At 34.7% G+C, this 15084-nt stretch overlaps 1 protein-coding gene across 1 annotated transcript in view; it reads left to right on the top strand.

The window, feature by feature from the left end:
- LOC145673124 (protein KRI1 homolog) overlaps window positions 1-15084 on the top strand; it is a 43538-nt gene that overhangs the window by 21160 nt on the left and 7294 nt on the right. Inside the window, exons 7-11 of the mRNA XM_081742509.1 lie at window positions 2195-2407; window positions 6395-6533; window positions 9280-9380; window positions 10613-10876; window positions 12500-12660. Coding sequence (XP_081598635.1) covers window positions 2195-2407; window positions 6395-6533; window positions 9280-9380; window positions 10613-10876; window positions 12500-12660 — 878 coding nt within the window. The remainder of the gene's footprint in view (window positions 1-2194; window positions 2408-6394; window positions 6534-9279; window positions 9381-10612; window positions 10877-12499; window positions 12661-15084) is intronic.

The raw sequence follows: 15084 nt of genomic DNA, 5'->3' as shown, positions 1-15084 counted from the left end.
ATCATTTTGCTTGCCATTTTCTATCTACCATTCGATTCCACGATAATGTACCCGATTTTAATGAAACTTCCTATGTACGTTTGTCTAAAACTTTATGCTTAGGATTGAAATCCATCAAGAATAAGGGGAATTGGGGTAAAATTCATCTTATATTGCAAGTTTGTACATATACCACTGTGATTTAAAAAAAAAAAATCCTTTGTAACCTGCGAAAAAATTATTCCATGCTGCTCAAAACGTAGAGCTTCCCAATCTTCACCGTTATTGAGGTTAAAACCAGTCGAAGGAAAGGATTAAAAGGGGTAATTTCTCAAAAATTCGAAGTTTCCATATTTAAATAATATGATTAAATCATTTTTGTCAATATCGTTCAGTTTTGATTCGATTTGGCATATATTTTCTTTGACGCCTCCTAATCATCCCCCCTGCTTGTGGTTAAAGTCTGTCAAGAATGAAAGGGTGAATGTATCTCCTTCCCAGTTTTGATTTTTTTTTTTTTTAAAGCAATGTAGAGCATAATTTTTTAAAAGTCCTCTCCATCATCTCCACTGCATAAAGTTTAAATCAGTGAGGAATAATAAAGATATGGATTTACTCCTTCTCTTCTCCTCTCTACAAAATAAAAAATATGTTATACGTTAACTTCCGTTAAAAAGAAATGATGGAATATGGCATATATTTTTTGAGGCCAATCATCCTCACTGCTTCGGGTTAAAATCAGACAAGAATGAGAGTCAACTTAACTTCCCCAATTATGTTCCAGTATAACTTCTGTAAATATTACCTGATTTTGGTACAATATGGAATCTCACTGCTAAGGGTTGACACAATGAAGAATTAGAATAAAATTTACAACTCTGTCCCATGATTAAAAATATATATGTTCCATGGTAACTTTCGTTTAAAAATAAATAAATAAATAAAAAAAAAATCATCACTACTTTGAGTTAAAATCGGTCGATAATGGGGTGTGAATATCTCCCTAACTCCCGAATTTAGTCAAATATGTGTCTCGAAAACTTCATAAATTTCTACGATTTGCATAAAACATAATCTGTATTTACTTTGAGACTAGCAGAATTCCCCGTTGGTCGCACGGGGAGAATAGGTTTTATTTTTGACACAAAGAGCTGAGTTTAGATTTAAACGGCATTGGAAATGTCACTGTTAATCTCAGCGACTCAGAGAACTATGGATTTAACACTAATATCGATCATTCTCGATCATTCTTAAATATCTTTCCCCCTCTCCCTTCCGTAAGTTGCACCGTCGAAGTGAAATGATAAATAGCATCACAGGCCCAAACCTTATCTATATGGCAAATTTGATCGAGATCGGTCACGTGGTTCAAGAGTTTTATTTATTTATATATATATCTCCCCCTCCCTTATGTTGTACCGTGAAATAATAAAAAACATTCCAGACTCGAACCTTATCTATGGTGAAAATTTGATGAGTTCGGTCGGGTGGTTCAAGAGTTATTAAGTTCTATTTTTATACCTAGGTATATCTCCTCTTTTCTCTCCCCAACCTCTAAATTCTACCGTCAAAGTGAAATGATAGAAACCCTCCCAGGTCCGAACCTCATCTATGTTGAAAATTTGATCGAGATTTGTTGGGTAATTCAGGAGTTATGAAGTCGCATAGTTACTTTCATTAATTAGACTCACTCTTATTCTTTGAAGTTGATAATAGTGAGAGGGAAGAGGGACCATCGCTACATTATGCATTATTGTTAATGGATTATTACAGTTATTTCTTATTATGTTTTCTTTACCTGCCTTCTTCCTTTGACAATTTATGTATTTAAGACAATTTATTTCCTGATAATAAACACAGTGTTGCGAAAATTTAGGATTCGTGTCCATATAGTTTCTCTGTGTGTGTGTTTTTTTCCCCCTACCCCACTCTTTAATCCACCAATTGCTCTCCGTCTCCCTTAGGCACAAGGGCATCTGAAGATTTAATTTCGTTCTGTTTTGATTTCATATTTTGTAGACTAATGTAAACTACTCGTATATCCTATTGGGAATTTACCACTCGTAACCTATGTGGATATTAACCATTCTGGTACTCGGAAACTTTCTTAGCTGTCCTATAATATAGTAAGAGTATTCTTATTTATTCCCGTATGTATGAATTCATAACATTCGTGTAATTGTTATTTAGTATTTAATAAAGTTTTCTTTTCCAGATTAAGAGGTATCCGCGAACCATTGAAAGTTCGATGCGTAGGAAAGACGATAAAAGAAAGAAGAAGAGAGAAGAATTACGAGAACGCAAAGAATTGGAAAAGCAGAGAAAGAAAGAAGAAATAAAGCAACTAAAAGCTTTGAAACGAAAAGAGATAATGGAGAAACTAGAGAAACTGAAGGAAATTACAGGGAATAAAGATGTTGGTTTTCAAGTAAGCGTTTTAAGTTATTTTTTCAATTAAAAGTCCCTATTTTCAAACGTATAAACACATTCAACCCATACATATATGAGCATTACTCGCTTTGATTATTTCTGCTATAAAACTTGACATAGATTTTCTAGTACAGTAAAGAATATGATTAATCATCGCATACGTAAAGAGATCTTCAGATCCGGAAGTTTTGACTCACTATAAACGTTCAGGAAATTTAGATCTTTGATTATTAAGAAATAACATTCGACAGGATAGCAAGTGAAACTTTTGGATTTCTTTTCACTCTTACCCGGTTGTAAAGAGATTTTCGTTATTAATATGGTATATTAATTGAATATTTTACATTACACAGAAAAATTTCAAGTGTAATACCCTATTTTCATTATTGTTCATGACACATTTAGCGGACTGCAAATTTTAGTATACCCCTTCGCCCCATGTAGTTCGCTAAAGGGGGGTTATATATATATAGCAACTGATGTTTATTCAACAGAATTTACAAACACCTTAGAATAAACACTACTAGTTCTTCTGTTCGAATAATGCACATCATATGGCCTCAGATATTTCACATGATTCAGTCCATGGAATATCCATTGATTGAATATTCGTTCATTCATTGAATATTTAGTGCTGCTGTGCAGCAACCATCTCATTATCATTATATATATTTTTTCCTTTCTTTTTCCTTTCTTTTTTCTTTCTTTTTGTCCTTTCTTTTTGCCAAGGAGAGCTAATGAGAAATAGCTCTACACAAATTATGCTAATGAAAGGTATTTTTAGATGAATTCATGGACTCAGCAAATACCTATTTAAAATGTAACAATATTTCAACTGGTATACTATTCTCCCTTACTATAGTAAACTGAACTGTTATCGGTCTACCAATTAGAAATTTGTTAAGCAAAGAAACTCAACTACAGAGAATTGACTTTTGAATATGGCAGTACATAAGTAATCCCGCCAGACTGTCCATTGAAAGTGGCTCTCTTCCACTCTAGTAAATACACTCCGTAAATGACTGTATCCTTAGGAAGTGTACTTCAAGGAGTATAATGTGATTATTACCATAATTAAAACTAAAATCTGACCAAAGCAAATCAGTTTTACATTGCTGAAATTGTAACACTATTATTTATTAAAAGTGATTTGCGTTGGTCAGATTTTAGTTTTAATTAAGGCAGAGAAGTTTCAAGCTAAAATGAATGTTATTCATGTGATTTTTAGTAGTGACTTTTGTTGAGAATTTCTGTTTTTTTTTTTCTTTATTTAGCAAAAAAATCGTATTATATTGTCCCATCTCTAAATCCTGGAGTTTACTAAAATAAAATCGTACTAACAATCGAGTAAACATTGTGAAAATAGACCTTCATGCTAGTCCATTAATCTTTAGTTGTTTAATTCTAAAAAGCAATTATTATTATTATTATTATTATTATTATTATTATTATTATTATTATTATTATTATTATTATTATTATTATTGGTAACATTTGAATGTAAAGTTAGTAAAATTAGAAATTCAATTTTTAACAGACTAATAATTACAATTATTATGAAATGTGACATACTGCCTGGAGAGAGTAGAAATAGTAAAGCTTAAAAATCGTACACAGTATTTATTTTGGGGTACGACACATTTAGGTCATTGCCATAAAGACAAAAACTGAACTTTTTAATTTGTTTGTACCTACTAACAGACTTGTTAATTGAACCAGCTTAATTTAAATAAGTCTCCAATTGCAACACAATGGTACATGTTAATACTAAACCTTTTGTGCCTTTATGGTGACCGAACTGGGAAGCATGTATTCCAAATACGAGGAGTGATCAGAAAATTAGGTTAGAAAGCATGCAGTGAAAGTGTATATATTATTTCATACAACTAATACAGCCAACAGATAGTACATACATTAGGTTATTTTTCGACGTACTTTCCATATCGGGTGAGGCACTTATCACATCGTGGGATGAGTTTGAAGATTCCTTTCTCATAAAAATCCTGTCTTGCGTGTTTAGCCACATTGTCACGAAGTATTTCACCTCCTCATTAAAGCGAAGCGACGGCCTCGTTGTGCTTCTTTAAAAGCGAGTATAGATGAAATTCGCTTAGAGCAAGGTCCAGGCTGTAGGAACAGTGGTCGATGATGTTTCAGCGAAACAGCTTAAACAGTGTGATGGTCTTCTGAGCTGTATACAGGCATACGTTGTTGTGAAGGAAGATGACGCCTTCGGTGAGAGCTTCTGGCCTATTCTTCCTGATTGCTTTGTGCAATCTTGTCAAGATATCACAGTATCGCTCAGCGGTCACTGTGCGCCCTCGTTCCAAAAACTCCAAGAACTGAGCGAACTTCTTCGCGAGACCAGTTTTCCAAACGAGTCGCCATTTGTGTTTACCTACAACTAGCGCCGTATGTGGCGGTTTGCTGAAACTGCACAGTTGCCAACTCCATGTATTGAAATTACCACATACTTCATATTCCTATCTAAGATACGAAACTGCAGAAATATCGGTCTTGTAACCTTGTCCTTTCTGATAAGTTTAGTTTCTGATCCTTTCTCGTAAATGCTTGAAAACCAATTAGCTACGTAGGGAGCACCTATGTACCCATATAGATATTTTGCAAAGTACAATGCTCACAAAGAATAAATAAATTTATTCCACCAGAGTAAAAACTATCAACTGCATCAGATTGGCAACGAAAGACACACTTTTTAACGCCACGAAAATTCATTTTTCTCTATTTGCTCGTAAACAACGCATGAGAATTTACTCTCAAGCATGTCATTTTGTTCAGCTTAATGTGATCTATCGTTTAAGGTTATAGTTGAACAAAAATTAAAATTTATGAGATTATCATTTTATCTCATTAACCGTACAGTATAACAGTGCCAGCTCGCTATTAGCGTAATGAGAAGTTAGATTAGCATTTATTTCAGCAAAATAAAATCAGTTTCATCTTAATAGATGACATGATTATCGTACAGGATAATTTTATTAGGTTTAGAAAAAAAATTGCTTTTCTCGATTTTTTTCGAGAGCTATACCTAAGGATTTACTCTCAACCGTGTTATTTTATTCAGCGCGGTGAGATCTATCGACTAATATGTGTTCCATCTTCGAACAAGTTCTTTATTCGTTAAACGATAATAATATTGTAAATTCATCGTGATGTAGTTATTCCACCAACATTTTCCAAATCCATTGTAAAATGACATTTTGCAGACTCAGGCTTCTTGTGAATCAGCAAGTCACCCAACTAAAAAAACAAAAATACCACTTATAGTTTGCTCTATTTTTAACAGCACTTCGGTGTCATTTCAGTGTTGCAAACCCTGAAACATGAAATATCGTAAGTAGTTCTTGGGGTCGATAACTACGCACCTGGGCATAAATGGGTTAAGCTGAGCTGATTTTAAGTTTAGCGTGCCTTTGAGCAGCGAGGCTATGTGAGACGTGGACCCAGTGAATAATGTGGGATCCGAACCACATGAGCTCCCGCCGGGAATCGAACCCAGGTCTTCTACGCCAAAGGCGTGTACAAATGAAGGAAGTAACGTGCAATTCTACAACATTTCTTGACAAAGAATGTAGTGCGAATAATTAGATCGAGATATATGTAAGAAGATTGAACATTTGCTTACATGGAAAATGCGCGCGGGATATGTAATTTTTAAATTGGCATCGTGTATTGCCAAAGCTGTAACACAGATTAGTAAAAATAAATGTTTGCTTTCGTCGGATTTTATTTCTCTTTAAGTTTGGCCTTTGAGTAAGCCAAAAAGATGGAGAATAATAGAAAGTCTTAAATAAATCAGTAACAACAGTTGTTATTAGATTGGGTTGGCACAAGATAAGCTCCGACTGGCGAACTTTTGATTTTGCAGCAGTGAATTTTCGTGCTGCTTAAACGTAAGGTAGTGTGTGGTGTTAACTGCCGACTTATGTTTATGATATAGTTTATTTATTTATTTATTTTTAAGGATGATGATTTGGAAGGCGATTTTGATCCAGCCGAATATGACAAGCGAATGAGTCAGCTGTTCAATGAGGAGTTTTACGAAGGAGAGGAAGGAGATCAGAAACCTGAGTTTCCTGATGATGATGATGATCTCGACTTAGGTATTTTTTTTTCCTGTCTTACTTAGGCCATTAAAATTTACTAGCCTATATTAAGAGTGCTACACAAATGGTTGATGAAAATCCATTGATAATTGAACCTTGTACTTAACACTTAGATTTTTATATTAATCCAAACGAAATTCTTAACAGCTATCAAAGGGAAGTAATTAGGTACGTAATTGGAAGTATAGATTAAGTATTGACAACTCTGACTTTGGGCTTTATGGTGGAGAATTTAAAGTATAGGTGTAGGTTGACATTAAAAACATACTACTTGATCGTGTCTTCTAATTTACTTCACACGTGAGACCAAGATATGATATGTTATCCTATACTTTTACTTACCTACGTATTAATATTCATTGCACACACGAACGCAAGGGTTCTGTTTGGACTCGAAGTGTATTTTTAATATTGACATCTGAAATGGTAAGTAAGAAGTTCCTATAATAGTACGAACTGAAATACTACTACGGTATATAGATCTTTAAAAACTTGCAGATGATAAACTTAGGTTTATCCTCATCATGAACTTAATAGAGTCTACAAAGAAAACTCTCGTTGACCCACAGACTGATTGTTGCACCGAAGTGGCACAACAGATATGGCGGAGTGTATTGTTACTGATTGATACCTGCAAGGCACACTTCGCTATACCAGCTCACGAAAATTTTTGCTCACAAACGGATAACTTGTAATACCGTATTAAAATTTTCAGTCTTATGAGGATGCCAATACGACAGAGTGGGTACAGTCAACAACAAAAGTTCTTTCCGTTTGATAAAATTAATTTCGTGAATAACTTCAGAATGGAGGGGCAATTTGAGTACAGTTTTCAGTAAATTAAAAACAATGTAATTTTCTGTACGTTCCAGTCATACTACTGTTATACCGAAAATAAATTTTACCAAATGGAAAGAACTTTTGTCGCTAACTGCTTACCACTTTTCTGACCACACCTAGAGTGCAGGGACGGATCATAGCACAAAACCAATAACAACCCAGAAAAAATATTCAGAAAGCTAGAAACATAAAAACATTGTATTTTGTCTGTGGTTATTGGCTAGAGAGGTGAGGCAGCTATTCGGAAAGGACAGCAGTAAAGTATCACAAGATGATATTTCGCACGTGATGTTTCATGCTTCAATGTAGATTAAGAGCACTTTTCATGGACAGTGCGCGTGTGTGTGTGTTTGCATATTTTTTTAAAGATACTGGACAAATGACAAACAATGATTTTTTAAAAAATTTTACCAAAATTTGTGTACAGCGCTGCTGTATAAGATAGGCCAGGTTAGTTCGGGGGGAAGGAGATAGGCCACCCCGAGCTCTTAGCTGATTGCGCCACTGGTTTGTACCACTCAGTGGTGACTTTGATGGTGTCATTGTGTTCGTTCTCATAGAAATAGGAACCTATCACACAGGCATGACTCACTGCATATCACACAGTAACCTTAGCACTGTGCAATGGCGATTCATGCAACAGTTGCGGGTTTTGTTTAGCCCAAAATCGACAGTTTTATTTATTGACATAACCACTAAGGTGGAAATGAGCTTCATCGGACATGATACGGTGTTGCACAAAGTTATCACCTTTGCTGATTAGCTAATGTGATTCATTGAACCTAATCTTGATTGAACAATTTATGCACCACGTGTAGCTTATGTGGATACAGTTGTTAGTTCTTTTCAAGGATTCGCCGCACATTGGTACGTGGAATATGCACTTGAGACACAATTGTGAAGTTGTAGCCTTCGGGCTTTGGTCTATGTTATTGAACACAAGTTCAATGTTTATTGCATTACATGGCGCTCGAGGTCTCCGAGGGGTTTTTTTTTTTTCTTGCTTGCTTGCTTGCTTGCGTTTGCGGTCTCACGAAAGTTGTGAACAGCGTGCAGTATGACCTTTCGGGATGATGCTATCCATTTCTTAAAAATGTTTGAAACGAGGTTGTGCTGTAATGGAGCTTCCACTACTGAAGATGTCTCTACGACGTACGAAATTTCAACAGCGGTCCACACCATGATGATTCATTGCAGCAATAAAAGAAGCATGTATCAGTAACTCCTATCTTTATGCTTCCTGTTGAGCTATATAAAAAGACATGCATAATGCTTATTACTAACAGTATACAAAATATAAATATGGCTCACCCTATATTTCTCTATAAAAGTGTAAGCCTTAGGATTGAGGAGGTGAATCAGAAATGTAGCGTAAATTTATCATTTCATAAATACAAATACATAATCTTAAATTGTTCTTGTGTTACTAATAAAACAAATAAATAAAATCTAGAGTTGATGTTTTCTGAACGCCTGAATGTGACTAATACATCTCTTCTATAATAGCTATTGTAATTTGAACAAATCATCAGATATTTTTTATGCTAAGTTTGAAAGCAAATTTAGATGATAGTTGTTAGACCCGTTGTCTGGTTCTCAATCATTTAATTTTGTTGAGAGAATCTACCGTAAGATAACATAGTGCTTATTGAAACTTGTGAAGTTGTGTATATATTCTTATATTGTCGTATGTTGTATGTAGTCTTAAAGGGTCGCTGTAACTGGACTTAGAGACTGTTGCGTTCTTTTTAAAAAACAAAGGCAGAAATTAAGTAATGAGTGGTTGGGTATTCATTAGTTTTATTGTAGCCTATTGGTAATTATCTCAAAAAGAAGCATCTTGTTTTTCGAATATTTCGGTATATGATATATGATTAAATTGTTATCTTTTTGTGATTTTTAGAGAACTGGGATAAGTGGAAAGGTGAAGAACCAGATCAAAGCCATCAGACCCAGAATGATGGTTGGCAAGATGAACCTCATTGTGAGGATCCTGATTTCAATGTAAGTAACTTTATTATATTATTATTGTTTCCCACAAATTACTACGTATCGTGACAAAATTGAAGGCTTAATTTGTCATTATTTAAAATTTAAACTTAGACAGAATCTATGTGAGGGATCTTCACTAGAATTCAGGAAATCATTTTGTTTTCCAGTTTCTTGTTGCTTTCTTTTCTCAGATTTGTGTAAGTCGGGAAAGTAATTAGGAATTCTTACATAATACTGCATTCTCAAATTGCTTTATAAAATCAGATGTATTACGTTTCGTGAAATACTTGTATAATCTGTAAGTTTACTTCTTACATTTGGGGGAGAGCAATAGTAACTTCTTATAAAAACTTTGTTTAGTCTATTAGAAACATGTGGAATCAGAGCTCTTTCGTGGCTATGTTCTTAACATATCGTACATGCCTTTGTTGCGGTGAGCACGATGGCTCAGTAATAACTTTATTATATTATTATTATCATACCTCTGGTGTGTGGGGTCCCTGGTTCGATCCCCCGGCCAAGTAAATTTATGATGGACAAGATTGTGTTCGTAGATTTTCTCGAGGATACTCCCATGTAAGAGATACAAAATACAATATAGATAGATAGATAGATAGATAGATAGATCAATCAATCAATCAATCATTAAACCATTTTCATTTGAAGAAATAATCAAAATTACCTACAATATGAGTAATAATCTGGACACAGGTTAGAATAATTTAATTGACACTTTCACCGCCATCATCGACGAGAAAAGAAGCGCATTGGCTTAAGACTTTTACGCTGGAAAGACCCAAAACTCCTTTCTCTTTTGCTGTGTTTTGAGAATGAAGGCAACAAAAATTTGATAATTGATAATTGTTGTTTTTCGTTAGTCTAACGTTTCTTTTCAGCATTCAGGGTCTATGAGACTTGGGTCTACACTTTAAGATGGAATCAGAACCACTGTAATGGCGTTGAATGCTCTCTCACTGGAAATCGAACCTGGAACCTGTACACCAAAGATATGCACGTTATCCACTAGATCAGCGGAGAGAGAAACCATTAATAATAGTTTAACGAGTGCGTAATAAGTAAAAGTATAAAGGAGACAGGGTGAGTTGAGTATTTGTAAGGTAACTCATGATACACAATTTCTTAATTACTCCACCTTTAACATACAATTTTACGTCAATATTTACTTTTTGTTTATGCTCTAAATGTTAACTGTTGTGATATTCTTGTTATTTTTCTGTTTGTAGATGGACTGTGAGTATGATCCGTCCCAAGATTATCGTAAGGAAATTATTGAGTCAACAAAAGGAAAGAAGAAGCGATATAAGAAGTCCAAGTTTGCCGAAGCCGTGAGTATGAAGAAACCAGTGTTCGATCCCAGCGATCAAACATTTGAGGAATACATTGATGAATACTATAAGTTGGACTTTGAAGATTTAATTGGTGATCTTCCATGCAGATTTAAATACAGGAAGGTGGTGCCTAATGATTTTGGCTTAAGCATTGAAGAGGTAATTCACTATATAAATCATTTGTATGACATTATATATTTCTTTTAATTGCCTAATACATAATAATAGCGTATGATAGGATAGTAAACTCTGATTAGGAACTGTGTCATGTGATGAAATAAAAGTTTATTTTAAGGGAAACATCAAGGCAATCAAAAGAACATTTATTTAACAGAGAAATAAATATTGTAATTAATTTTATTAAGTGTTAACCTGTGTAAAACGTAAATAAAGCCTGATACCTTACGATTTCATTAATACATTTCGCTTTAAGTAGGTCGCTGAACGTTCGTAAGGGAGAAAATCAAGTTCTTCTTCTTCTTCAAGTTCTTCTTCAAGTTCCTCTCTTCTTCTTCTTTTTGTGTGTGTGTTTTGTTTCTATGTGGCCAGTTATTCAAAAGTGTATAACCACTGCAATTAAGCATAAAAGATATATTCCCAAATCAACTTGTTAATTGTGTTGTTAGTGTCAGGGTGTGAGTTAGAGTTATTTTCTCACTCAATCATATTTTGATACCCCTTAAAAAACTTAACTGAGGTATCCGTGCTAGGAATGTTTGTCCTCTTCCCCCCTCCTCCCCCCAAGCCATAAGTTCAGTACATTGTCAAATTTTGTCCTCTTATGTAATTTAAATCTACTACTGTTTTCGTAAATGAAAGATGTAGACTCTTACTTTTGTCCTCTTCTAGCCTATTCAGATCTACCACAATATACGTATTCTTTTCTCCAATTTTCATCGTCGCCACGTTTAACTATTTTATTGTATTTTTAGTTTTCACTTGCAGTCTTATCCTAATACCCTTCAGTTCCTTGTCAAATGTCAATTGGGATGTCGGTAAACTGAGTATTAGGAAGTCCTAGGTCTGTAATGGATTTGCAGACATCTTACATTGCTCATATGCAACATAAAAAGTTTCAGTCGTACTTTTAGAACAGATTAGATGCAAGATTTTCAATGTTAGCTAATTTAGTAGTTATTGCTAAGTTTATTGATTTAACAAATTTTTTGTTTAGTACTGTGTTCATATACGAACTATTTTAAAGAAACTTAATTATTTCACACAATTTTATGATTATAATTTGTGGTTATTTCAATTTCTCTCTGGCGCCCAAAACTGTGTGTTCACCTCATTTCTTGAAAATGGTATGTCTTATTCTGAATGAGTTTTTCCAAATATAGGATCAAAGTAAATCACCTTCTTGCCACTCTTCCTTTACTCTTTTCATGATTTTCCCAGATCAAATTTGCAATCATATATTCAACAAGATGTGATTGTTAAAACTATAAATAACAGATTTTCGTATAGTTGCTTAGCGACACAGTATGACATATTGAATAAGTAAAAACACTCTTAAGCATCCGCTGAATAATATAATGAATATTGAAACAGTATGTAACTGTTTTGTTCAGCGGATGCTTAAGATGAGTGTCTTAAGATTTTTTTTACAATATTTACGCTATAAGTAGTTTATATGTAATGAGTTAAACTGCAGCTTTATAATTCCATTATGAAACGTGTATTTCGATAGGTACGTAATTCAAATTGAGTTTAAGGTATAGATTTTATGGTAAAACTATATTATTGTTCATAATCTCAATGAATTTAACTGTTTCTTTTCAGATTTTATCTGCTAAAGACAAAGAACTTAATCGATGGTGCTCTTTGAAAAAAACATGTCAGCATAGACCAGAGAACATGGAAAAATACGATGTGGAAGCCTATAGAAAAAAGGGATCACGGGAAGATCTCAAGAGGAAATTTTTTCCTAGTTTGTTTCAGGAGTAAGTACTCATTATTTTCAATTTCATTTAAATTGTAGGTAATCTTTTCTCTTTCTTGACTTGCCTTTTCATTCTTTCCAGTGACCATCCCATTTCCTCACCTCTATGCGTTCCTAACTGCAGCCCCTCTTTTTGCACACTTAACTTTCCTTGGATTACTACTGAACCTAATCAGGAGAAAAATGTATTACCAAAACACACATAGAACAATTTCACGCTTACGTCTCAACGACCAATTTTATTGTCATCCCTGTTGCGCGTTTCTTAGGACATCACATTGCTTGTAGAACATTTTCTGATAAGTTTCCTCCATTGTAGAAATAATGTTAGTGGATCTTAAATTACTGTCTTTAAATTTCCTTGTCCGTTTAAAAATGCATGTGGGTTATATATCTGTACAATGCCAACTTGTTAGTAGAGCTTAGCTTACGAGTCTCTGCCGCGATTCTAATTCTTTTTTGCCTTCAACCGCGGCAGAGATTCGTGAGCTAAGCTATACCACTTCATTTGATATGAAGAACCGATACAAATCCTGGTGATTCTTCTTAAACTTGTGTGTATTTTGCACCTTACCTGAATTCAAAATTTTTTTGTCAGTTTAATAGAATCCTATAATTTATATAACTGTCCATAACACTTCTAAATTCGTGGCCCGGCTAGGGTAGTCGCTGACACTCTCGCTTTTGGTGCGAGAGGTCCCGGATTCGATTCCCGATGGGGACACTGTCGAAAAAGTATGAAAAACTTATTGAGGCCAGCCATGCTGAATGAGATTTTCTCGGGTTTTTCTCATTCACACCAGCCATATGCTGATGGTACCTAACGTAATGGTCCCAGGCCGCTTCCTTACCAATTCCCCGGGTAGTGTGATCTCTCAGGGGCATCGTCATGAGGCTCATACGTGACGGGTGATTCCAATGATGATATTCAATTTAGGTCATTCCATTTACATAAACACAACTTTCTCCTGGGTTGGCAACGCTGTTAAGCCGATGCTATTTGTCAATACACAAGCAGATGTCGCCCTTTCTCTAGTTGCTTCGTGCAAAGTTTCGTTTCTCTGTCTCGTTTAGTTTCTCCGTTACCACGGTTGGAAATTTTAAATTATATTATAATTGTAGAAACGTCATTTCGTGCCTTTGTTGTCAAGTCGGCACGAGTTAACGTTCTCGTAGAAAGCTGCTATTTCACTAATGCGTGTTTATGGTCACATAGAATACATTTGGGGGGTATGCGTATCGCAACACGAAATTACCCGAAATAAGGGACACCCTAATATATATATATATATATATATATATATATATATATTGCGCGCGTGCGCGTAAGTACCTACGTACCTACTGTGTTGCTGTGTAACAAGAGCTGTGAATAAAAACAATGAGCCAGCTTGTTACTGTTCTGCAGAATTAAACTTTTCGGTATAAACTCCAATACTTCTAAGTGATGAACAATTGAAGAGCAGGCTGCGGTACCGATCATACTATTGAATTATAAGCAGGGTTCGCCCAAGTGGGCCCAGCCCGAAAAAACCCACCGGGCTTTTTCGGGTTGGACCCACCTGAAAAAACCCATCTTAAAACCCACCTGGGTTTTTGACTTTTTTGTTAGTGTATTATTGGTATAACTAAGGTGATCACATTGAAAGTTATTTTTATCAGATTTTAAACTTTCTTTGGGCGAATTATACGCTTTCATGTTAAGATAGACAACAATATTCAACATAAGACCTTTATTAAGCTCTAAATGCACTGAATAAATAAATAAATAACCTCACCTTAGCTTGAGATAATTGTAGAACAAATTAATGTGCGGATTATGCTTATAGCCTATTTGAAGTAAAGTAAGCGATTGTATATTTTAGAAAATACTTTCCGTGAATAGTGTGTTTCCTGATTCGGCGCCGCCGAGGGACGTTATCCCTCATACGTTGACGGGTTTAAGGTCATAGGTGCCGGTACTAACAGTAAATATGTAAATACATTAGTAAAACTATTAATATTATTTCTTACCTTTGATGGTAACAGAAGTATTCAGTAAAATTTGGTTTTCCAACAACAGTTAAGTTCAGTCATTTGTTGCTAGCCTTCAGATAAGCATTCTGTAGAATCAACACTAGCAATAACGTAAAAATTTTTGTCAAAATTAAGAAGCTTAATGCTCGGAGCTCCGAAGACTACGTAATGCTTACTATTTCAAGTGCTGCATTCAAACTTCAGTATTAATGGAAGTTTCGATGTACAGTGAAGCAAGCTGCATTTTCAGGGAAAACCCGTCGTGAGAGAAGTGTTCGGGAAATTCCCGCAATTGAACGCAAAGGATCGAAAGTGAACTTCAACAATAAGACCATTTATTTTATGTTGAAAAATAAACAAAATAGACATAGAAAAATAGAATATTTAAGACATTTTGATGAATTATGTC

This window comes from Thermobia domestica, chromosome 16 (assembly GCF_964235325.1).
Source record: "Thermobia domestica chromosome 16, izTheDome1.hap1.1, whole genome shotgun sequence".
Lineage (NCBI taxonomy): Eukaryota > Metazoa > Arthropoda > Insecta > Zygentoma > Lepismatidae > Thermobia > Thermobia domestica.
The sequence above is the reverse complement of the archived record's forward strand: the minus strand, read 5'-3'. Positions and strand labels throughout refer to the sequence as shown.